Raw genomic sequence first — 18,986 nt, 5'->3', positions numbered from 1 at the left:
GCCCGCCCAGAGGCCCTGAAGGGAAAGGAGGGTGGCTGCTAAGGGAGCTACTGGGATGGGGAACAAGGGGGCTGTAGGCACGGCTTGTGCTGGGCATTGCTGAGAGCCTTGGTGAGCACGCAGGTCCTTAATAAATGCTTTACGACGCCGTGTGTGTCTAGCCTGTGAAGCTGGTTAGAGTGGATGAATGTGTTTTTGTGACCGTGGAGTCAGAGGGTGCATACGTGTACGTGAGATGGCAACAGAGGGAGAGAAGGAGGCAGGGATGGAAGGAATATCAAATAGGCTTTAGCGGTATGCGGTTTAGGGCATTTTTTACGAAGTGGCTCCTCAAGGGTGTGAACTCCTGACAGGAGTAATGCCCGTCTCTGGCCCATGGTACAGTGACGGCTGCTATGGGGGGGTGAAGGTCTGAGCAGTGGAAACTTCCCTGCCTTCTGAGACATGCACCTGGGCCCAGAACGCTGGTTCCCACCCCAGGACTGAAATCCTGAGCAGGGCCCACGTTGACCCATCAATCTGCTGCCCCCACTCCCACAACAGCAGTCTTCTCCAAGCCAGACCCCCACCCCCCAACCTGAGACAAAGCTCCTGCCCTCCTCCTCTGCCCACCAGGAGGCACAATGTGGAAATGCTGTGCAGGCACTGGCCCCAGCAAGGCAGGGGGGACTCCCCTCCCTCCCTCTCCCCTCCACTATGGTCTAGGAGCCAGGCATCCGGACCCTCATCGCTCTAGTCACACCTCATGGTAGGAACACATTTTATTAGAATTGTTATACATATCATATAAATATATTTGTTCAAACTACAGATTGAGGGAGGGATAAAGAGGGAAAGCTCTTATTGCTGTGGGGGAACCTGGAGAGGGAGGAAGGGGTGGGAAATGGGGACACCTGGGACCATTTGTTCCCCTCATCCCTCACAGAAGGCACAAATGCATTCTTTCTTTCCATGTGAGGACACTGGGGGAGGGAGGGCAGGGCAGGGCAGGAGATAGAGTACAGAAAACCTCAAAAATACAAAAGAAACCTCCAAACTTCATACCTAATGGTGTGGAAAAGGCTGGGGCGGGGTGCAGAAGGCAATGGGGTGGGGTGGGGGGACAGAAGGAACCACTGAAGCTCAGAACTGAAAGAGACCTGAAGAGGCCATAGTGTCCACGCTGCTGCCTCGATGCAGGCCCCTGAGAAAACTCAGGTAAACCAACACAGACGCCGAATAAGAGGCAGTGGGGTGCCCCAGGAACTGGCTTTGGGGCAGCAGAGAGTGCATGTAAGTGTGAGTGTGTGTGTGTGTGTGTGTGTGGGTGGGTGGTGTCAGTGACAGAGCAACCAGGGTGAGGAGGGGGTGATCCTATTCCCCCTGGGGAAGGTCTCCTCCAGCCTGGTTCCTCCAAAACCGCTTTTAGCAGGTAAAGTCAGCCCCTGCCTGGACAAAAGAGCCAGGCGGGAGAGGATGAAGGTGAGAGCTTGGGATGAACATGGTTCAGGGAGCGGTTCTTCGGGAACAGAATATCATGGAGCCCAGGGTGGCAGAGAAGGCATGAGACCTAAGTGTACGTCTGTGCATGAGTGTGTGTTTGTGTGTAAGTGTATCTGGGCATGTCCTGGGGCGGGGGGGGGCGGGTGAGATCACTCAAAGGTAAAGGGGTCCTGGGTGCTGAAAAAGAAGTGTCCATCCATGTGGTCCTCCAGGGCATCCTTATCACTCTCGGCTGGGAAGCGCTCCTTACAAATGGGGCACTCTTTCCACGGGGGGGTGGCAGGGCCCCCAGTGTTGGCCTCTGATAAGGGACCCACCGCAAAGCCACTGAAGGAGACAGAAGGAAAGGAGAGGGTCAGTGTGCTCCGATGCCCTCTTGCCTTGTGGACCTCAGGGAGAGGGACCCACGCACCCGGGCTCCCAGGTGCCCCTGTTCCTCATGCAGCTCCCTGGTGGCTCTCTCCCCGCACCTCACCCACAGCACCTTTCCCCCCACACTACCAGAGCTTGGTTTCCTGGCTCTCCATGTCCTCTCTTCTTCAGTGCCTGCTGTAGTGCACGGCCCATCCCCCAACCCCCTGCTCTCCTCCCTCCATCTCCGTCTGCTGCCTAATGAGGCTGAAAATGAGTCTGACATCGTCCTTCATCTTCCTGCTCCAGCTGAGGAGGATGACAGCATCACCCCTCCCTGCCCTGAGCCCATCTCACATGGAGGCAAAGCCGGGGGCTAGATGATAAAATCTCTCTTCCCCCTGCCTTCCCCTCTTGACCTGCGAAAGGAAAGGGAAGGCCGAAGGGGCAATCTGATACCGGAACCCCCGCCCCTGCAGCTGCATCGCCCAAGGGTTTCCCGGCGGAGTCAGGGAAGAGGGTCAGGGAAGGGGGACATCTCAGAGCTGACCAGATGGACGCTGGATCCCAGTCTTCTCTCTGATCCCATCCCTGGGGGCATCGGTCACCTCCCTTCCTCCCCAGATGGAGCTTGGGTACCTACCTGGTGGTTGGGGAAGGGAAAGGGGCAGGAGAGAGGGGATGCAGGGCAATTTGGGCTCCACGGAAGATGGTGCTAGAACAACACAGAAGCCAGTTAAAGGCAGGGCCTCTGAGTGCACAGTGCACTGATAAGACAGGGCAGGAATTACCTGAAGACACCTGGGATTCGGAGTGGTGGGTGACTTTCTGTGTCAACCTTACCTATGTCTCCTTTTCTTGGCCAGGGCCAAGAAGAGGGAGCTTGGGCGAAGGGCATGGGGACCATTTACCCAAATGCCCTTTCCACTGGCATCCTCCCACCTCCCTCCTGGTCTCCCCCTTCTGCGCTCACCTGGCCATGTCATAGAAGGCACTGCCCAGCTCAGGAAGCAGCAGATTGGCCTCCTCACCCCCACTCTGAACAGCCGCCATGAGCACTGACTTCTCATCTTCGGCCTCCTGGGCACCAAAGAGATAGGTAGGGCAGGGTTTTGGGGTAGTGAGTGTCCCAAGACAGGGGAGCAGCCCACTGGAGCAGGTAAGGGAAGGAAGAGCAGTCTAGGCCCAGAGAGTAAACAGTGGGCTGCAGTAGGAGTGAGGCAGGACAGGAGTTGTGATGGGGGCTGGTGGGTAAGAAGAGAAGTGTGGGGTGCAGGGGGCGGCAGCAGTGAGGCTATTGCGTTGGGGTGGATTTGGGGGTGTTGTCTTTGGATGGCCTGGAAGAGAGGCTGGGCCTGCCTCCTCTCCAAGGGAAAAAGAGAGCCCTGCTGGGCTAAGACTTCCTGCTCCAGAGGCTGGGCCACTTGGGTATGGCCCTAGCCACCCCTTCCTCCCCGCACTGCTCACCGAGTCAGAGCTGCTGTCCTCAGCGCGCCCTGAGAGCTGGGGGGCAATGGGAGCCGGCTGGCTGATGACCACCAGGGTAGAAGTCTCTCGTGGCCCAGCAGGAGAGGAGCCGGAGTCTCCCCGCTCACACAGGCCATAGGGAGGGCGCCTCATGTCTTCCGGGGACTCATCCTCTGAGTCTGTCAGAGCCGCTGGGCAGCCTGTTGGTGAGAGAGAGGGCAGAGAAGGATGTGTCGTTAGAGGCCTGGCTGGGCTGTCTCCTTTGGATGAGGGATATGGTTAAACTGGACAGGAGGCCAGAGTCTGGCAAGGGAAAAGGCAAGACACAGAAGGTGGAGGCCGCTCCCAGGGGGGTCACATGCAGCTCTCCCCAACAGGGAAACGGGGGGGCGGGGAAGTAGTGTCACAAGATTGGTGGTTACAGACTCAGCCCCGCAGCCGCCTCCTCGTCCTCTGTGGCAGCGCCCTCACTCCACTTCTCGTCTGCCACCTTCTCCAGGCGGGCCTCCAGCTTTCTCATGTACTCCAGCAGTTCCTGGCATTGGGAGCAGAGAGGCAGGAGAGGCTGGGAAGATGCCCAGCCCACTGCCCTGCAGAGTCCTCCCTGGCACCCAAGATGAACTCCGAGCTCCTCAGGATCAGGTGCCTTCTCTAATGTGCGGGGCAGCTCAAAGTAAAGCCTCACTCTTCCCCCCCAGGAGCCCTCCTTCACCCCCTACATCCCCTGCCCCTGCAGTCCTCTCCTGTCCTGTCAAGTCGGCCAATGAGAGGAGCCATGGTCCCATTTTTAGCCTCTGGGCCCTCTTAGAGATAACAGTTTCTAAGCCAAGAGATGGCAAGAAGATACAAAGTTCCCAGCCCTCAAGTCCTCAATTCTGGCATCCAGGGAGCCTGAGTCATAGGTTCTCACCTGCTTCTCCTCCTGCAACTGTTCCTTTTCCTTCTGGAGCACACGCAGGGCTGACCGCAGCTCTGTCAGTTCCCGCTTGCTCTCTGATAGCTGCACCTGAGGGAATGTGGAGCCTAGAATGTACCTCCAAGAACCCAGGCTCTGCGACCTGGACCCACCACCCTAGAACCATGTCTCTCTGTGCCTTTGTCCTTCTCTTGCCCCGACACACACGGGGGAAGCCCCAACACTCTGCTTGCATGAGTCCCTTGTCTTGATCACAGGAGATAGTCGCCTGAGTCCCAGGCTCTGCTTCTCGAGTGTGGGCCTGGGTGACTGCCTCTGGGCTGGGGTGCAGAGGCCCTGGTGGTAGCAGGGGCACTCCATAATTGTCCTAAGTCATCCCTGAGAGGCCCAGGATATGTGTCTGGAGAACAGAAGGGGACATCGTACGTTTCAAACTGATGAGCTGTGGGACAAGTGCAAGTAAGAGGCCACTCCACATGGAAGTGAGCAGCCAGCACTTCTGAACCCACACCCAAGACGGCAAGAAGGGCACTGCTTCTTCAGGAGGCCCTGGGCCCGGACTCACGGGCGGCTGCACGCCTCACCAGGCTCGAATCCTTTTCCCGGGCCAGTTCAGTCTTGAACACTTGGTTCTGGGTCTTCTCCTCCTGAACTGCCTTTTCCAGTCGAAGTATCTCTGCACTCAGCTTCAGGATCTTGTCTTTCTCGGCCTGCAACGTGGCCAAAAAGGAACATGGGAGGGGAAAGGTGAAGGAAAAGGGATGCCACTGGCAACAGCTCCATCCCGCACTGTGTCCCTTCCTTTAGTTAAATGAGTATTTGGGGAGCAATTTCCCCTGCTTGGCTTCCTCATTCCCTATACTTCTCACTGAAGGAAGGGACATGCCAGCAAGGTGCCTCGCTGATCAGGAATGGGCATTACTGATGGGGCCCGGTGCCTAGGGCAGGAAATGTTTCTTAATCAAGACGGTAACCAAGGAAGGTGCTACAAAGATCAGGACTGGGACACCCCGCTTAGAGACGATGGGTCATCTCTGGAGAGTGACCTGTACCTCCCTCGGAGCCCCTCCCCATCCCTAAGTCCTCTGAGGTCCTCATCCCTTTCTGTCCTCTGAGGGGATCTGGCCACATGGGAGGTGGGGGCAGTGGCCGTGAGCTTGCCAGGTCCCCCCATCCCTCTACCTCCACACTCTGCAGCAACCCCGCCCGCTCCTTGCTCCACTGGCTTTTTTCCTCCTTCAAGTGCAGGCTGAGCTCAGCCAGCCTGCCATTGACTCCAGCCACTTCCAGACGGCTGCGGTGGAGCTCGGCCATGGTGCGGTCCCTGGCTCCTGCTGCGCTGGCAAGCTCCTCCCCGAGAAGGGCGGCTTTCTGCTGGCTTGAGGCTGCAAGCTCCTGGGCTCCTCGAAGCTGCTCCCTCAGGGGCTCCAGCTCAGCCTCAGAAGACAGGAGGAGATGGAGTTAGGGCTCCCAGTGAGTCACTCGTGAACCAGGCTCCCTGCTACTCACCACTGCATCAGGACTCAAGATTTGCACTGCTCCATCTTTAGCCTTGTCTTTTCCCCATTTTTCTATAGTGAGCCCTTGGAACTTTCTCTACTTCCTGTTGCCTAGGGGCTTCACTTACCACACGCTGCTGGGCCTGGCCTAGGGTGTCCTTCATCTGGGCCACCTTGTCCTTCAGTCGCTGGGCCTGAGCACCTTGCTCCTCCTGCCGGCCCTTCGCTTCCTGCAGCTCCACATTTAAGCGATGGTTTTCTTGTTGTGCCATTTGGAGCTCAGCCTGATGGAGGCGGAGATACATAAGGAAAGGGGTATATGTAGTATTTGGGGTGGCTGGGGGTTGAACCACTGTGATGAGAGAGGTCATGGTTCCACTTCCCAGATTTAACACAAACCCAAGCATTCAGCTCGTCAGCCCTTCTTGGGGTCTCAGCTCAAAGCCACTCAGTCCTGAACATCCGGTCTCCGGCTCCCAACATGAGGTACCAGCATCACAGCCTGGGCAGGGTCTTACACGAATCTAGGTATCCTGTGTACCATTTCTGCTTCTCTGCTCTTCCTTTTATTTTTAAAAGATTTTATTTATTGGGGCGCCTGGGTGGCTCAGTCCTTAAGCGTCTGCCTTCGGCTCAGGTCATGATCCCAGGGTCCTGGGATTGAGCCCCGCATCGGGCTCCCTGCTCGGCAGGAAGCCTGCTTCTCCCTCTCCCACTCCCCCTGCTTGTGTTCCTGCTCTCGCTAACTCTCTCTGTCAAATAAATAAATAAAATCTTAAAAAAAAAAAAAGATTTTATTTATTTATTTCAGAGAGAGCACGTGCACACACACATACAAGCACAAGTGGATGGGGGGGGGAGGGAGAAGCAGACTCCCCACTGAGCAGAGAGCCCAATGAGGGGCTCGATCCCAGGACCCCAGGACCACGACCTGAGCCAAAGGCAGACTCTCAACTGACTGAGCCACCCAGGCACCCATCTGCTCTTCCTTTTAGATCAAAACTCAGTCCGGATGTCCCATAGGGCTCTCAAACTCAGCATATTCTACCTCCCACTCCACTCCTTTCCACTCTTATTTCCACCCATGGTACTACTTCCCAAGTCACTCAGGCTGGATCCGTTGGTGCCATGCCTGCTTGGTTCTGTTCTTTCCTTAGCAACCCACAGAAAAGCCTTTGGCGTCTCCATCCTCCATCTTGTTCACAGCCATCTTCTCTTTTCCACTATCATTGCAACCACGTTAGCTCAAGCCCTGGTCATTTCTTACTTGGATTATTGAATAATCCCATAACTAGTTCATCTCCCACAAGGAGATGACATGAATCTTCTTTAAGTACATCTTAAGTGTGATCTACATTTAAGTACATCTCACCCCCCTGAAAATTACTGATGCCTCTCACTGCTTACAGAATAAAGACTAAACTCCAGGTCCTCTCCAATCTGACCAAGGCCTTACCTCAAACTCTCCACCCACACATTCAATTGCCCTGAGTGTTCTGGGGCTCTCAGCCTTTGCTTGCGTCTTTCTCTGTTTCCAGAAGGGCCTCCCTCTCATCTCTGTCTACTTAAATTCTTCCTACTCCTCACTGCTAAGCAAATGGTTTTCAAATCATCTTCCACAAAAGCCTAGGGCTTGGAGGAAGCCATTTAGAGGTTCTGCAAATATGTGATTTAAGCTTCTTCTAAATTATTTAAAAAATATGAAAAAAAAAACCCCACACAGTCACAAGTTAACACAACAGTCTTAATCCACTGACATATGCTTCTAGGTTAATTCATTTTTGTGCAAACCTCAGCATCTTCTATTGAACTGAAAAGCAAACTGAGATGGCCAGGTGGATAGTTTAACAATGGCTGTCACTCTCACCTACTCGTGTGTGAGACTCAAAGTGTTCTCAGTACTGTACAACCAGAACACAACACAGAACTATACCAGCTGCTGAGGCTGACAGAGCAGTTATCTATAACCTCTGATTTCAAGGTGTGACATCCATCAGGATTACCTGATTACTTTTGTTACCTTGTAAGTCAACACTGAATATTTGAATTTATAAAAATTTATAGTAATAAAATATTGCTTTTATCTATTCAGTGAGGTTCCACACAATATGTAAAACTTTACTGGGGGTGGGGAGGAAAGCTAAAAAAGTTGGAAAATACGAGGCTAGTTTATTCCGCCCCTTTTTTTTTTTTAAAGATTTTATTTATTTATTTGAGACAGAGAATGAGAGAGAGAGAGCACATGAGAGGGGGGAGGGTCAGAGGGAGAAGCAGGCTCCTTGCCGAGCAGGGAGCCCGATGCGGGACTCGATCCAGGGACTCCAGGATCATGACCTGAGCCGAAAGCAGTCGCTTAACCAACTGAGCCACCCAGGTGCCCTTTTTTTTTTTTTTTTTTAAAGTAAGCTCTATGCTCAAAGTGGGGCTTGGACTCACGACCCTGAGATCAAGAGTCATACGCTCTGCTGACTGAGCCAGCCAGGCACTCCTATGCCCCCTTTTTATTTTTTAAAGATTTTATTTATTTGAGAGAGAGAGAGAGAGCATGAGTGGGGCGAGGGCAGAGGAAGAAGTAGACTCCCCACCAAGCAGGGAGCCCGACATGGGGCTCGATCCAGGACTCCAGGATCATGACCTGAGCTGAAGGCAGACGCTTAACTAACTGAGCCACCCAGGTGCCAGCTTTTTTAAAGGCCCTTTCTTTTTTTTCAAGATCTTATTTATTTGACAGAGAGAGACACAGTGAGAGAGGGAACATAAGCAGGGGGTGTGGGAGAGGGAGAAGCAGGCTTCCTGATGAGCAGGGAACCCAACGCGGGGCTCGATCCCAGGACCCTGGCAGACGTTTAATAACTGAGCCACCCAGGTGCCCCTAAAGGCCCTTTCTAATGACCCTAACAAGATGTGCTCTCACCCACCTCTATGAAGCATCATAACACATTTATTTATTTATTTATTTATTTATTTATTTATTTATTTATTTATTTATTTAAGTAGGCTCCTCGCTGGGCCTTGAACTCACAACCCTGAGATCAAGACCTGAGCTGAGATCAAGAGTCAGATGCTTAACCAACTGAGCCACCCAGGCGCCCCCACCAGAACACTTCATTATTCTTCCCTGGTGATGCTTACTTTGACTAATCCTGATTTGGGTATACATTTTATGCTTCCTACGAGAGTGCATACAATGTTCTCTTTACGTTTATATCCTCTTTGGTGCCTAGAACTCAGAACTTAATTAATAAACACTGGATGAACAATTCAGAAAGCGAACCGACTCTGAGCCCTTACCTCGCTTTGCTCCTTATCTGCTTGCGCTTCTTTCAGTTGCTCGAAGAGCTTCTCTTGTTCCCGAGTCAGGGCCTTCACTGTGTCTCTCACCCTGTGCGTGGGGAGATGGAACGTCAGATGACCTACTGGTCACCAGAGAAGAAATGAGGGGCTCGGACTTCTGTCTTGAGCTCTTCTACTGGTGCTCCTCTATGCCCAAACCTCCATTTGTCTTTGGGATGTTCAAATCCCCAGACCAAGATGATCCTGTTGTAAGCCCTGAGTACCCAAGATTCCTGATTCTAGAGAACAATCTAGAAATAAGTTTTTCTTTTCTCTTTATGTGTCATTTTAAGGAATGTTCTGCTGGTGGCTTCCTAGTTGTTTTCGTTCCATCAAGAGACCAGAACTGAGTCTTTTTTTAGACAAGGGACAGCCATGATTGATTATAAACTTTGGATCTAGATCAGAAGTTGGCAGACTTTTCTGTAAAGGGCCTGACAGTAAAAACTTTAGGCTCTGCAGGCCATGAGGATTCTGTGGCAACTACTCAACTCTGCCATTGTAGTGTGAAAGCAGCCCCAGACAACATGCACATGACTAGCATGGCTGTCCCAATAAAACTTTATTTATGAACACTGAAATCTGAATTTCTTATCTTCCTTTTCATATCTTCTTTTGTTTATTTTTTTAGAAGATTTTATTTATTTATTTGTCAGAGAGAGAGAAAGCGAGCATGCGCACAAGCAGGGGGAGTAGTAGGCAGAGGGAGAAGCAGGTTCTCTGCTGAGTAAGAAGCCCAATGTGGGACTCGATCCCAGGACCCCGGCATCATGACCTGAGCCAAAGGCAGACACTTAACTTACGGAGCCACCCAGGAGTCCCTCTTCTTTTGATTTTAACCATTAATTAATTGTCAAAACCATTCTTACCTCACGGGCTGTACAAAAACAGGCGGCAAGGCTACATTTGGCACATGGGCCATAGTTTACTGACCCCTGGTCTAAACAGTCCCTAATTTTTTCCAGATGATCAGTCTCATCTCTTTTCTTTTTTTTTTTTTAAACCATTTGATTAATTTATTTGAGAGAGAGAGTGAGTTAGAGAACACAAGCAGGGGGAGCAGCAGAGGAAGAGGGAGAAGCAGGCTCCCCAATGATCAGGAAGCCCAATGTGGGGCTCGATCCCAGGACCCCGGGCTCATGACCTGAGCCGAAGGCAGACACGTAACCGACTGAGCCACCCAGGCACTCCTGATCCCTGCTTTTCTATTCTATGATTTAAAACCTAGACATTTAGTATCTCCCTAGGGCAAGACCAACATATTCCGCACTGAAGAAGCCTTAGGGAGTAACTCATGTTTTACTTTGGGCCTTGGATAATATGCCTCTTTCCTTTAAGAAATTTAAAAAATATATGTAAGATCTACCAGTGCTGAATGAAAGAGACTCAATTGTGTGATGTGATGAAAGAAACAACTAACTTGTTTCTCCTGGTGAAAATCTGAAGGACAGGCATGGGAAGTGGTCAACATTTTTGCTATTTGGTAGAATTAGTTGTCTGGTAGAAGAAAGAAATTCATTCTGTGTGGCTCCAGAGGTCTAAACCAGGACCAAGAGAGGAAAGTTATAGGAGGGAGTTATAGGAAGGACAGTTTCATTCAATCCAAGAGATACAAAACTGACAGTTGTCTGATATTGAAAAAGGCTGCCTTCTGAAGCAGTGACCCTCTCAAATACCCTATATTCCTCCCAGTGCTAAAATTCTATGACTTATGCCTTTTTTCAGAGGAGAGATTCCATCACATTCTGGAACACCAGTTCGAACATTTCCTAACAGTGAGAATGGAGTCTAGTCTTCTTTTTCTTTTAAATTTATTTTTATTTTCTATTATTTTTTTAATATAGTTTTTTCTTTCTTTCTTTCTTTTTTTTTTTAAAGGTTTTTATTTATTTATTTATTGAGAGAAAGAGTGCTCGTGTATGTGCATGCTCGCCCAAGCAGGGGCTGGTGGAGTGGAGGGTGGTGGTGGGGAAGGGGCAGAGGGAGAACCTCAACCAGATTCTGGGCTGAGTGTGGAGCCTGACATGGGGTTTGATCTCACAACCCTGAGATCATGACCTGAGCTGAAACCAAGAGTTGGATGCTTAACTGACGGAGCCACCCAGGTGCCCCCCTTCTTTTTTTAAAAAGATTTTTAAGTAATCTCTATGCCCAACGAGGGGCTCAAACTCACAACCCTGAGATCAAGAGTCACCCACTCTACTGACTGAGGCAGCCAGGTGCCCCTCTAATCTTCTTTGCTGCGGTAAAGAATAGATAGAAAGATGGATTTCAGAAGAAAGATGGATTTCAGAATGAAATCCATCCTCTCTTGTGTTGACTGTTCTATCCATTCTCTTCTTCCAAATCCTCCACTCCCGGCTCCTGCGTAGCCTTTGCTGTACCATAAGTAGTAACTATGATGACTTCTGAAGGTGAGGAATACAAAACAGGCTCAGGAAAGATGGAAGAGCTAGGCAGGAAAAGATTTCCCCAGTAAGCGGGATAACCACATGAGACAGCAGGTTCACCTGCCTGAAACGAGAGGCTGGAGTTCGGGGTGACACGAAATGAAAGGAAGTAACGGGGGCAGAGGAGGTCCTCTCACCTGTCCAGCTCCACCTCCTTTGTCAGCACCTTCTCACTGATGGTCTGGATGTCATCTTCCAGCTCCAGGATGCGTGCCACATGGTCTCCCTGTTGCTGGCTCAGGATGTCCCTCTCTTCTATGAGCTCCCCGTGGGACCGGGAAAGCCCCTGGAATTAAGGTTACCCCAGAATAGTGAAGTTGAGACTCATCTCTCAAAGAATAGAACAAGGGCTTAGGAGGAGCATACCAGAATTTGACTGTTATCAACCCCTCACCACCCTGTCACCTTCCTTGAGAAAGAAACTGCAAGGGAACATTCTCTGGCTGGTGAATATGGCCATCTCCACCCTACCTCAGCACTCCTGTGTGCAAAGAACTGAGTCTTATTACTTTATGTTTGCAATGTGTCTCCTGTTATCTCAAGCTTAATCCCACTTGTTACTCCCTAAAGCTATTTTTTGATGCCAGAACCATCTTAAAAGCCCGCTAATGTCTCTCCTTTTCCATCTTCACTGGGTTAGATTTTGGACTCTGGGTGAGCAGCCAGGCCCCGTCCCCAACCTGGCCCAACTCCCACCTTGTACTGCTCCGTCAGCTCCGCGTGCTCCTGCCTGGCAGTCGCCAGAGCCGTCTCGAGATCCTGTACTTGACTCCTCAGCTCCGTCACCTGTCCCTCCAGCTGCAGCTTCAGCTGCATCAGGTCATTCCTCTCTTGCTGGCTCTCGTCCAGCTGGTTCTACAGGAGGCAGGATAAAAAGGGGGTTTGTGCTTGTGAAAGCCCCGTCCCCATCACTCTGCAGATGCATTCGGGGCCGGGAAGTTGCATCAGTACAAGCTATAAAGAGGTGAGTAAGGGGAGGCTTGGGGTGTTACTGAATCCTGCCCACCACCAGTCAGACATACCAGCTCCCGACCCCCTTGGAAGAAGTCTCTCTCAATCCATGCAGACAAAAGGGATGGCTCCCTGAATTGTACCTTATCTATTCTGGAACCAGACAGATGTAGGTTTACAATTTCTACTAGCTATGTCACTTTGAATGAGTTCCTTAACTTCTCTGAGTCTTTGTCCTCATTTGTAAAGTGATCTCTTAGTGTAGATTGTTGAAAGGTAATTGTAGTAAGAATAATGAGTGTAAAAACAGAACATGGAAGACATCCAGATGGCCAAAACACACATGAAAAGATGCTCAACATCACTCGTCATCAGGGAATGCAAATCAAAACCGTGATGAGATACCACCTCACACCTGTCAGAATGGCTAAAATCAAAAACACAAGAAACAACAAGTGTTGACGAGGATGTGGACAAAAACGAACTCTCTTGCACTGCTGGTGGGAGTATAAGCTGGTGCAGCCACTCTGGAAAATGGAGGTTTCTCAAAAGTTAAAAATAGAACTACTCTATGATGCAGTAATCGCACTCCTAGGTATATACCCAGGAAGTACGAAAACACTAATTCAAAGGGATACATGCACTGCTAAGTTTATAACAGCATTATTTACAATAGCTAAGCTATGAAAGCAGCCCAAGTGTCCATCGACTGATGAATGGATAATGAAGATGTGGTGTGTGTGTGTATGTATATACACACACATACACAATACTCTCGGCCTTAAGAAAGACTGAGGTCGGGGCGCCTGGGTGGCTCAGTCGTTAAGCATCTGCCTTCGGCTCAGGTCATGATCCCAGGGTCCTGGGATTGAGCCCCGCATCGGGCTCCCCGCTCCGCGGGAAGCCTGCTTCTCCTTCTCCCCCTCCCCCTGCTTGTGTTCCCTCTCTCGCTGTGTCTCTCTCTGTCAAATAATAAATAAATAAAATCTTAAAAAAAATATATTAAAAAAAAAAAAAGAAAGACTGAGGTCTTGCCATTTGCAATGACATGGATGGAGCTGGGGAGTGTAATGCTCAGTGAAATAGGTCAGTCAGAGAAAAACAGATACCATATGATGTCACTCATATGTGGAATTTAAGAAACAAAACAAACGAGCCTAGTGAAAAAAATAAAAGAGAGAGAAAGAAACAAACCAAGAAACAGACTCTTTGTAGTTAACTACAGAGAATAAACTGCTGGTTACCAGAGGGGAAGTGGGTGGGGGTGGGTGAAATAGGTGATGGGGATTAAGAGCACACTTATCATAATGAGCACTGAGCAGTATATGGAACTGCTGAATCACTGTATTGTACACTATGACCCCTGAAACTAATATAACACTGCATGTTAACTACACTGGAATTAGAATGAAAAAAACAGAATATGGGGTAGGAGCTCACACATCTGACTTATGCAAGATACAAACATCTTCTTCCTATTGTGTTGATTCCATGTGTTTAGAGGGTTCTAGAAAGCAAGAATTTACTTCAGTCACAGACAAGCAACCCCTTCTCACCTCCTGAGCCTTCCTCAAGTCTGTCCTCTTATCTAGGGAGTGTCCTTCCTCCCCACCTGTCCCTGTCCCTTCTCTTCCTTCAGGAAGTCCTTGCCCAACATCTACCCTCACTCTCTAATTCTTCTCAGTTTGGTCTATTTGGTCCAATGGGAAAAGAATATAAGCCACGTATATGGTTTTTAAATTTTCCAGTAGATACTTCAAAAAAAATTAACAAGAAACAGGTGAAATTCATTTTAATGATATTCTGTCTAACCCAGTCTATCCAAAATATTGTCATTTCAACATGCAATCAATATATAGAAAATTATTAAGCTCTTTTACTTTTTTAAATACTAAGTCTCCAAAATCCTTTGTGTATTTTACATCTCAATTCGGACCAGTCACATTTCAAGTGCCCAAGAGCCTCCGATACTGTCTGGGGCCCTACTATCTGTTCTCATTCCTCACCTGTCCTGGACGTGGGTCTCATCCTCCTCTTCCTCTGAACATTCCTTCCTTGGAGTGGCCTCCCTCCACCCTTTAGATCTTCCTCTAGGGCCTAGGACAGGATGTAGCACTTGGGAGGAATGCTCGAAAAGTACTCATGTAATCTGAGTGACAGTGGCCTGTGGGCGGCTTGCTTTCCTGCCCTACATGTTTGTGTCTACGTTAGAATGAGACCTTCTTAACGACAAGATTGTGTAACTCCCAGTGAGGTCTTCGGTTGAGGCCACAGCCCAGGGGAAGGTAAAGCAAGGGGTCCCTTGCCATGCTGCCCGCCCACTCCCCTGCCCAGAAGCAGCTCTGTTGCTCTGTTCTCACCTGCAGCACGGTGGCCTTGGGGACAACCAGCAGGATGTCAGAGCCACCATCAGTCTCCTCCATGGTCACCAGTTCATCCATGGGCCTTGGCTCTCGGAACTGGAAAGGGGGGCTTTGCCCACACACCCGGCCCTGGCGGTTCACATATCGGAACTGGTAGAGCTGGGCTCCAGGTTTGGGCAGGTAGCTGGCTGTGGGAAGAAGAATGGACCCAGGATCCGAATATGATCCCAGGCCCTCAAGTGCTTGACAGGTCTCCCTTCCCCTGGATGCATCTTATCACCTACTGCCCTTGGCTCCAGCCTCTTGTTCCCTGCTCCATCTACTGTTTTCTTTCCACCTCCCACAGGCTATTTCCATTCCCTGGGGTACTCTTGTCCCTCCTTCTGCCTAGGCCTGTCCTTCCTCTCTTTCCCAAACCTACCTTCCATAATAATAATGCTAGTTACCACTTACTGAGTGCCCACCCTGTACCAGGCATGATGCTAACCCTCTACGTGTATCACTTTAAACCTTCATATTGTACCTATAAGCCATGCATCCCCTTTTACTGTTAAGATAATAGACACAGAGAGATTAAGTAATTTGTCCAAGGTCAAACAGCTTGTAAGTATTAGAGTTGAGATTTGAATCCAGGTCTTTCTGAATCTCACGACCACCTTCTCATTCTATGACACCACCTTTCCCTCTTCCCTACCCCTCGTTCCCTAAGAGGACTTCCTCTTTTTTTTTTGTTTTGGTAGGAGGCAGGACTAGTGGCCCTCTACAGTTCCTTCCATCTCTAAGTCCCTGATTCTATAATAATCCCATGATTCTATGTCTGTTGAGCCCTGTTGGATATAGTTCTTATTTTATTTATTTGCACTTATTTTTCTTTGTCATCTGTGCCTTTTGTTTCTGAGCCCACTATCCTCCTCTAAACCTCTATCCCCCGGCTCTGCCATCTTGGACCTTCCATCCTCCCTCGTACCTTGGAACTGGACGCTGGCGTGGACAGGGGAGCCATCAGCCGCATTTTCAGGCACCGAAGACCATACAAACGTGTGGTAATCCCGAACACAGGCAGCCTCCACCTGTGAAGGCCCATGGTGGGAGCAGGGAGGGGTATGGTGATGCAACTATAAGCTATGGATGGCAGAAAGGGCTGAGGGACTGAACGGGGGACAGGAAGCTGTTACAGGGGCAAGGATGATGAGGGACAGGGATTGTGGAGGGATACTTGTGGCAGGAGAGAGCAAGGTTAAGATGGGCAGAAGATGAGCTCTGCTTATACCGATGGCCTCTGTTATTTGTGACATCTTTTCCCTTCTTTTCTATCAACATGAGGTTGAGAATCCAAGGACTAAGTCATTCCCCTTATTCCAACCAACCCATGGCCCATAAATACGAGCCAAAAGGGGGTTCAGGGATACCTTGAAGATGCCAATCCAGTCGCTGGCACTGGGCACGGTGCCTGGGGGAAGGGTATAGTGACATTCCACCTTGGTGTTGGGGATGTAGGTCCGGGCTACATTCAGAAAGTTGACTCCACCTCGGGAAGGTGCCCGGCTTAGTGATGATTCTTCCATCCTGCCCTCAAGATATCTGCCCTCCTATGAAATAAAGGGTTAATATCCTATAAATCTCTCCAATCCATCTCTTCTTCCCTCCAACTCCATTCCCACCCACTCACAGCTCCTGTCACTACACCTGGAGGGAAGGCATATCTCGTTTCCAGCCCCTGCGGGTTATAGGACCCTTTGGAGGTATATATTTTAGTCTCCAGAACACAGGTCTGGCCTTCTGAGTCAGTCCCCATCCTGTCTCACACTGTACCTGTTCTGAGTGATAGACTCTTCCTAGAGTTAACATCTCTCTCATTTCTGCTCCCTTTTCACAGCCTCATTGACCAAGTCTCAGTATCCCAGGGTCTGCCCTCTGAGCCCCTCTTTTTTCACCTCTTAACATCCTGAGCATTCCAAATTCTTCAGCCTCCACCTCCTCATCCCACCCCCATATCTTTTGACTCTTGGATTCAAAATCCAACTGAGGTGTGGGGCACCCTCCTTCTGAGCGTGTCTCCTTGCCCACTCCAACTGTACCCAAGATGACTTATGACACCTGAAAACAGCAACTAATCTCTGAAAGTAATGACTGAGCCTTCAGAGCTGGAAAGGGCAGGGGGACCAACAGCTTAATCCTCAGGCCCATGAGGTCTCAGTTCTCTCCTCTCTCAGAGCTGTCCACCCCCATGAGTTTTAAAAAAAGCTTCTGCTCTCATTCAAGAGACAAAGGGAAAGGGAGGGTATAGGGAAAGACAGGTTTTGTCTCTCCACTTCATTACTCCAGGAAGTCAAGAATTCTGGAGGCGGCTGCTTGAAGGGTGGAGTGAAACACTCAGCAGGAACGTGGTGGTGTGGGGAGATGGAATGTGGGAGCCTGGAGCCAGGAAAGCCCCACCCCTGGGTAGGGGATAGACTGGAAGGTGGGAAGTAAGGGGCCCTGAGAAGGGGAAATATATATATGATGTTGAGAGAAGGGAGAGAGAATTCAAACAGAACCTAACATTCTTTTCTTCAAATCTTGCCAGAAGCAGAACTAGAATTCTACTGGTTTGACTATGGTATCCCAGTTCTAGTATTTTCCTTTCCATTTTCTCTCCGCCCCCTTTGGCCTTGATTCCAAGTGCCTGGATGGGGAGCTGGAGGCATGCTGTAAGATGGGACTGAGAGGAAGAGGTGTTCCAAGTTAGGTGGGCACTATGGGGATGGGGTGAGGAACAATAACAATAATCAACAGAACTCCTCAGCCTAAGGCTGTGAGATGGTTCTCGTCATCACTCCGCTCCAGCCCACTAATCTTCATCCTATGTCAACTGCAGAGGACGGCGTCCAATCAGCCATCACTAGTCACGTGCACACCCCTAAACATCACAAACCCACGCCAGGCTAAAGTCTGGGGCTAGAAACTTTAAAAAAAAAAACAACAAAAGAAATTCAGTAGAGAAGGAAAAGTGTGCTAGCTCTCCAAAAAGAAGCAAATTCTCCCTCCAAAATAAGGACTGGATTGAGGACAAGAGGTTTCTTTGGGGTTTCATCTCTGAAAAATCCCTAGTTAAAACTAGTCCATGTTTTCTCCAAATACAATTCTTCTGGCTTTCTAAGTAGGGATGAGTTGTCTCCAAAGATCTAAGCCTGGGGAACCCCAAATATGCCCCACAAAGAAAATCCGTAACAGCTGGAAACATTCACCAAACCTGAAACAAAGCTCTGGGCACTTAAAGTGTATGAGTGTAGCTAGACTCAAGTGTTCGAGGGAGGAGGGGAAGAGTCCCAATCCCCCAACTCTGTAGGGCTCTAGAGTTCCTTAACATTCTACCACTTGGAAGGTTTTTTTCCCCTCAGTGATTTAGCGTGGTAAAGGCCTTTGGATTGGGTCGGGAGGGTAAGGAGAAAGGGAAGGTTTGTGAGGGTCAAGTCTTCCCTGGGAGAGAATGAGTAAATATTTCAGCTTCTCCCAACTACTTTAAGCGTAACAAGCTTTTAGAGAAGGACTGAGGGGAAGGTGAGAAAAGTGAGGGGGCACCCTCCTGATCCAGGCCCCCTTGAGACCCAGAACTCTTAAAAACAGTAGGGGTGGCTTTTCAAGTACGGAAAGTATTAAAACCCAAACGCTCCCGCATCTCCCGTCTACAGTTCCCTTAGATTATCCTTTCACAGACTGGAAAATGCGGTGACCCCCGCATCAGATCGCCCCCAAATTAGGCCAAGTTTCTTACCCCACACACGGATCAGCTGTTCCCTCACCTTCCACCAACAACAAAAACAGCACTCCGACTCCCGGAGGGGAGGGAGAAGAGTGGACGTGAGGGCTTCTGGGGTTTGTGGTTTCTCCGCCCTCTTTGGCCGGCGAGCCGGCTTGGATCTGGGACTACATATCCCAGGAAGCTGTGCGTGAGGAGGGCGGAGCAGAGGGCGGCCGTGGCGGCTGCCTCCTCGCGGCATCTTGGGAGGCGTAGTTCTCACTTCTATGACTGTAAACGAGGGTGTGGCCACCAAAGGACTTCACGGCCCATGATTCCTTAGGAGGGGCCGGCTGTATTAGTGGAGACTGTTGGTTTGTAACGTGCGTGGTGTGGGACGGTGGGGAGGAGTTAGGGCCCTAACGCCTCCTGCGTAATCCCTTACGGGGTTGTTCA

The 18,986-nt window shown here is 50.0% G+C and overlaps 1 protein-coding gene across 3 annotated transcripts; it reads right to left on the bottom strand.

Moving 5' to 3' along the window:
- Positions 1-743: 743 nt before the first annotated feature.
- On the bottom strand, positions 744-18,673 carry CALCOCO1 (calcium binding and coiled-coil domain 1). 3 transcript variants are annotated; one of them, XM_064591157.1, is made up of 16 exons: positions 18,567-18,673; positions 16,222-16,401; positions 15,780-15,882; positions 14,810-15,000; positions 12,195-12,353; positions 11,636-11,784; positions 9,007-9,097; positions 5,844-5,999; positions 5,399-5,653; positions 4,801-4,926; positions 4,211-4,306; positions 3,727-3,835; positions 3,301-3,500; positions 2,807-2,913; positions 2,477-2,548; positions 744-1,809 (listed from the first exon to the last, which is right to left on the bottom strand). In XM_064591157.1, exons 2-16 carry the CDS (start codon positions 16,375-16,377, stop codon positions 1,632-1,634), a joined length of 2,148 nt encoding a protein of 715 aa, XP_064447227.1. In that variant the 5' UTR covers positions 16,378-16,401; positions 18,567-18,673; the 3' UTR covers positions 744-1,631. The 3 variants fall into 3 exon arrangements, with proteins under 3 accessions (XP_064447227.1, XP_045729257.2, XP_064447228.1); XM_045873301.3 differs by lacking the exon at positions 2,477-2,548; XM_064591158.1 differs by lacking the exon at positions 5,399-5,653.
- Positions 18,674-18,986: the final 313 nt, after the last annotated feature.

The sequence above is a fragment of the Mirounga angustirostris genome, unplaced genomic scaffold (assembly GCF_029215605.1).
Source record: "Mirounga angustirostris isolate CCGP_5_RB_7025 unplaced genomic scaffold, mMirAng1.0.hap1 SCAF_5, whole genome shotgun sequence".
NCBI classification, from domain to species: Eukaryota; Metazoa; Chordata; class Mammalia; order Carnivora; family Phocidae; genus Mirounga; species Mirounga angustirostris.
This window is presented reverse-complemented; position numbering and strand designations above follow the sequence as displayed.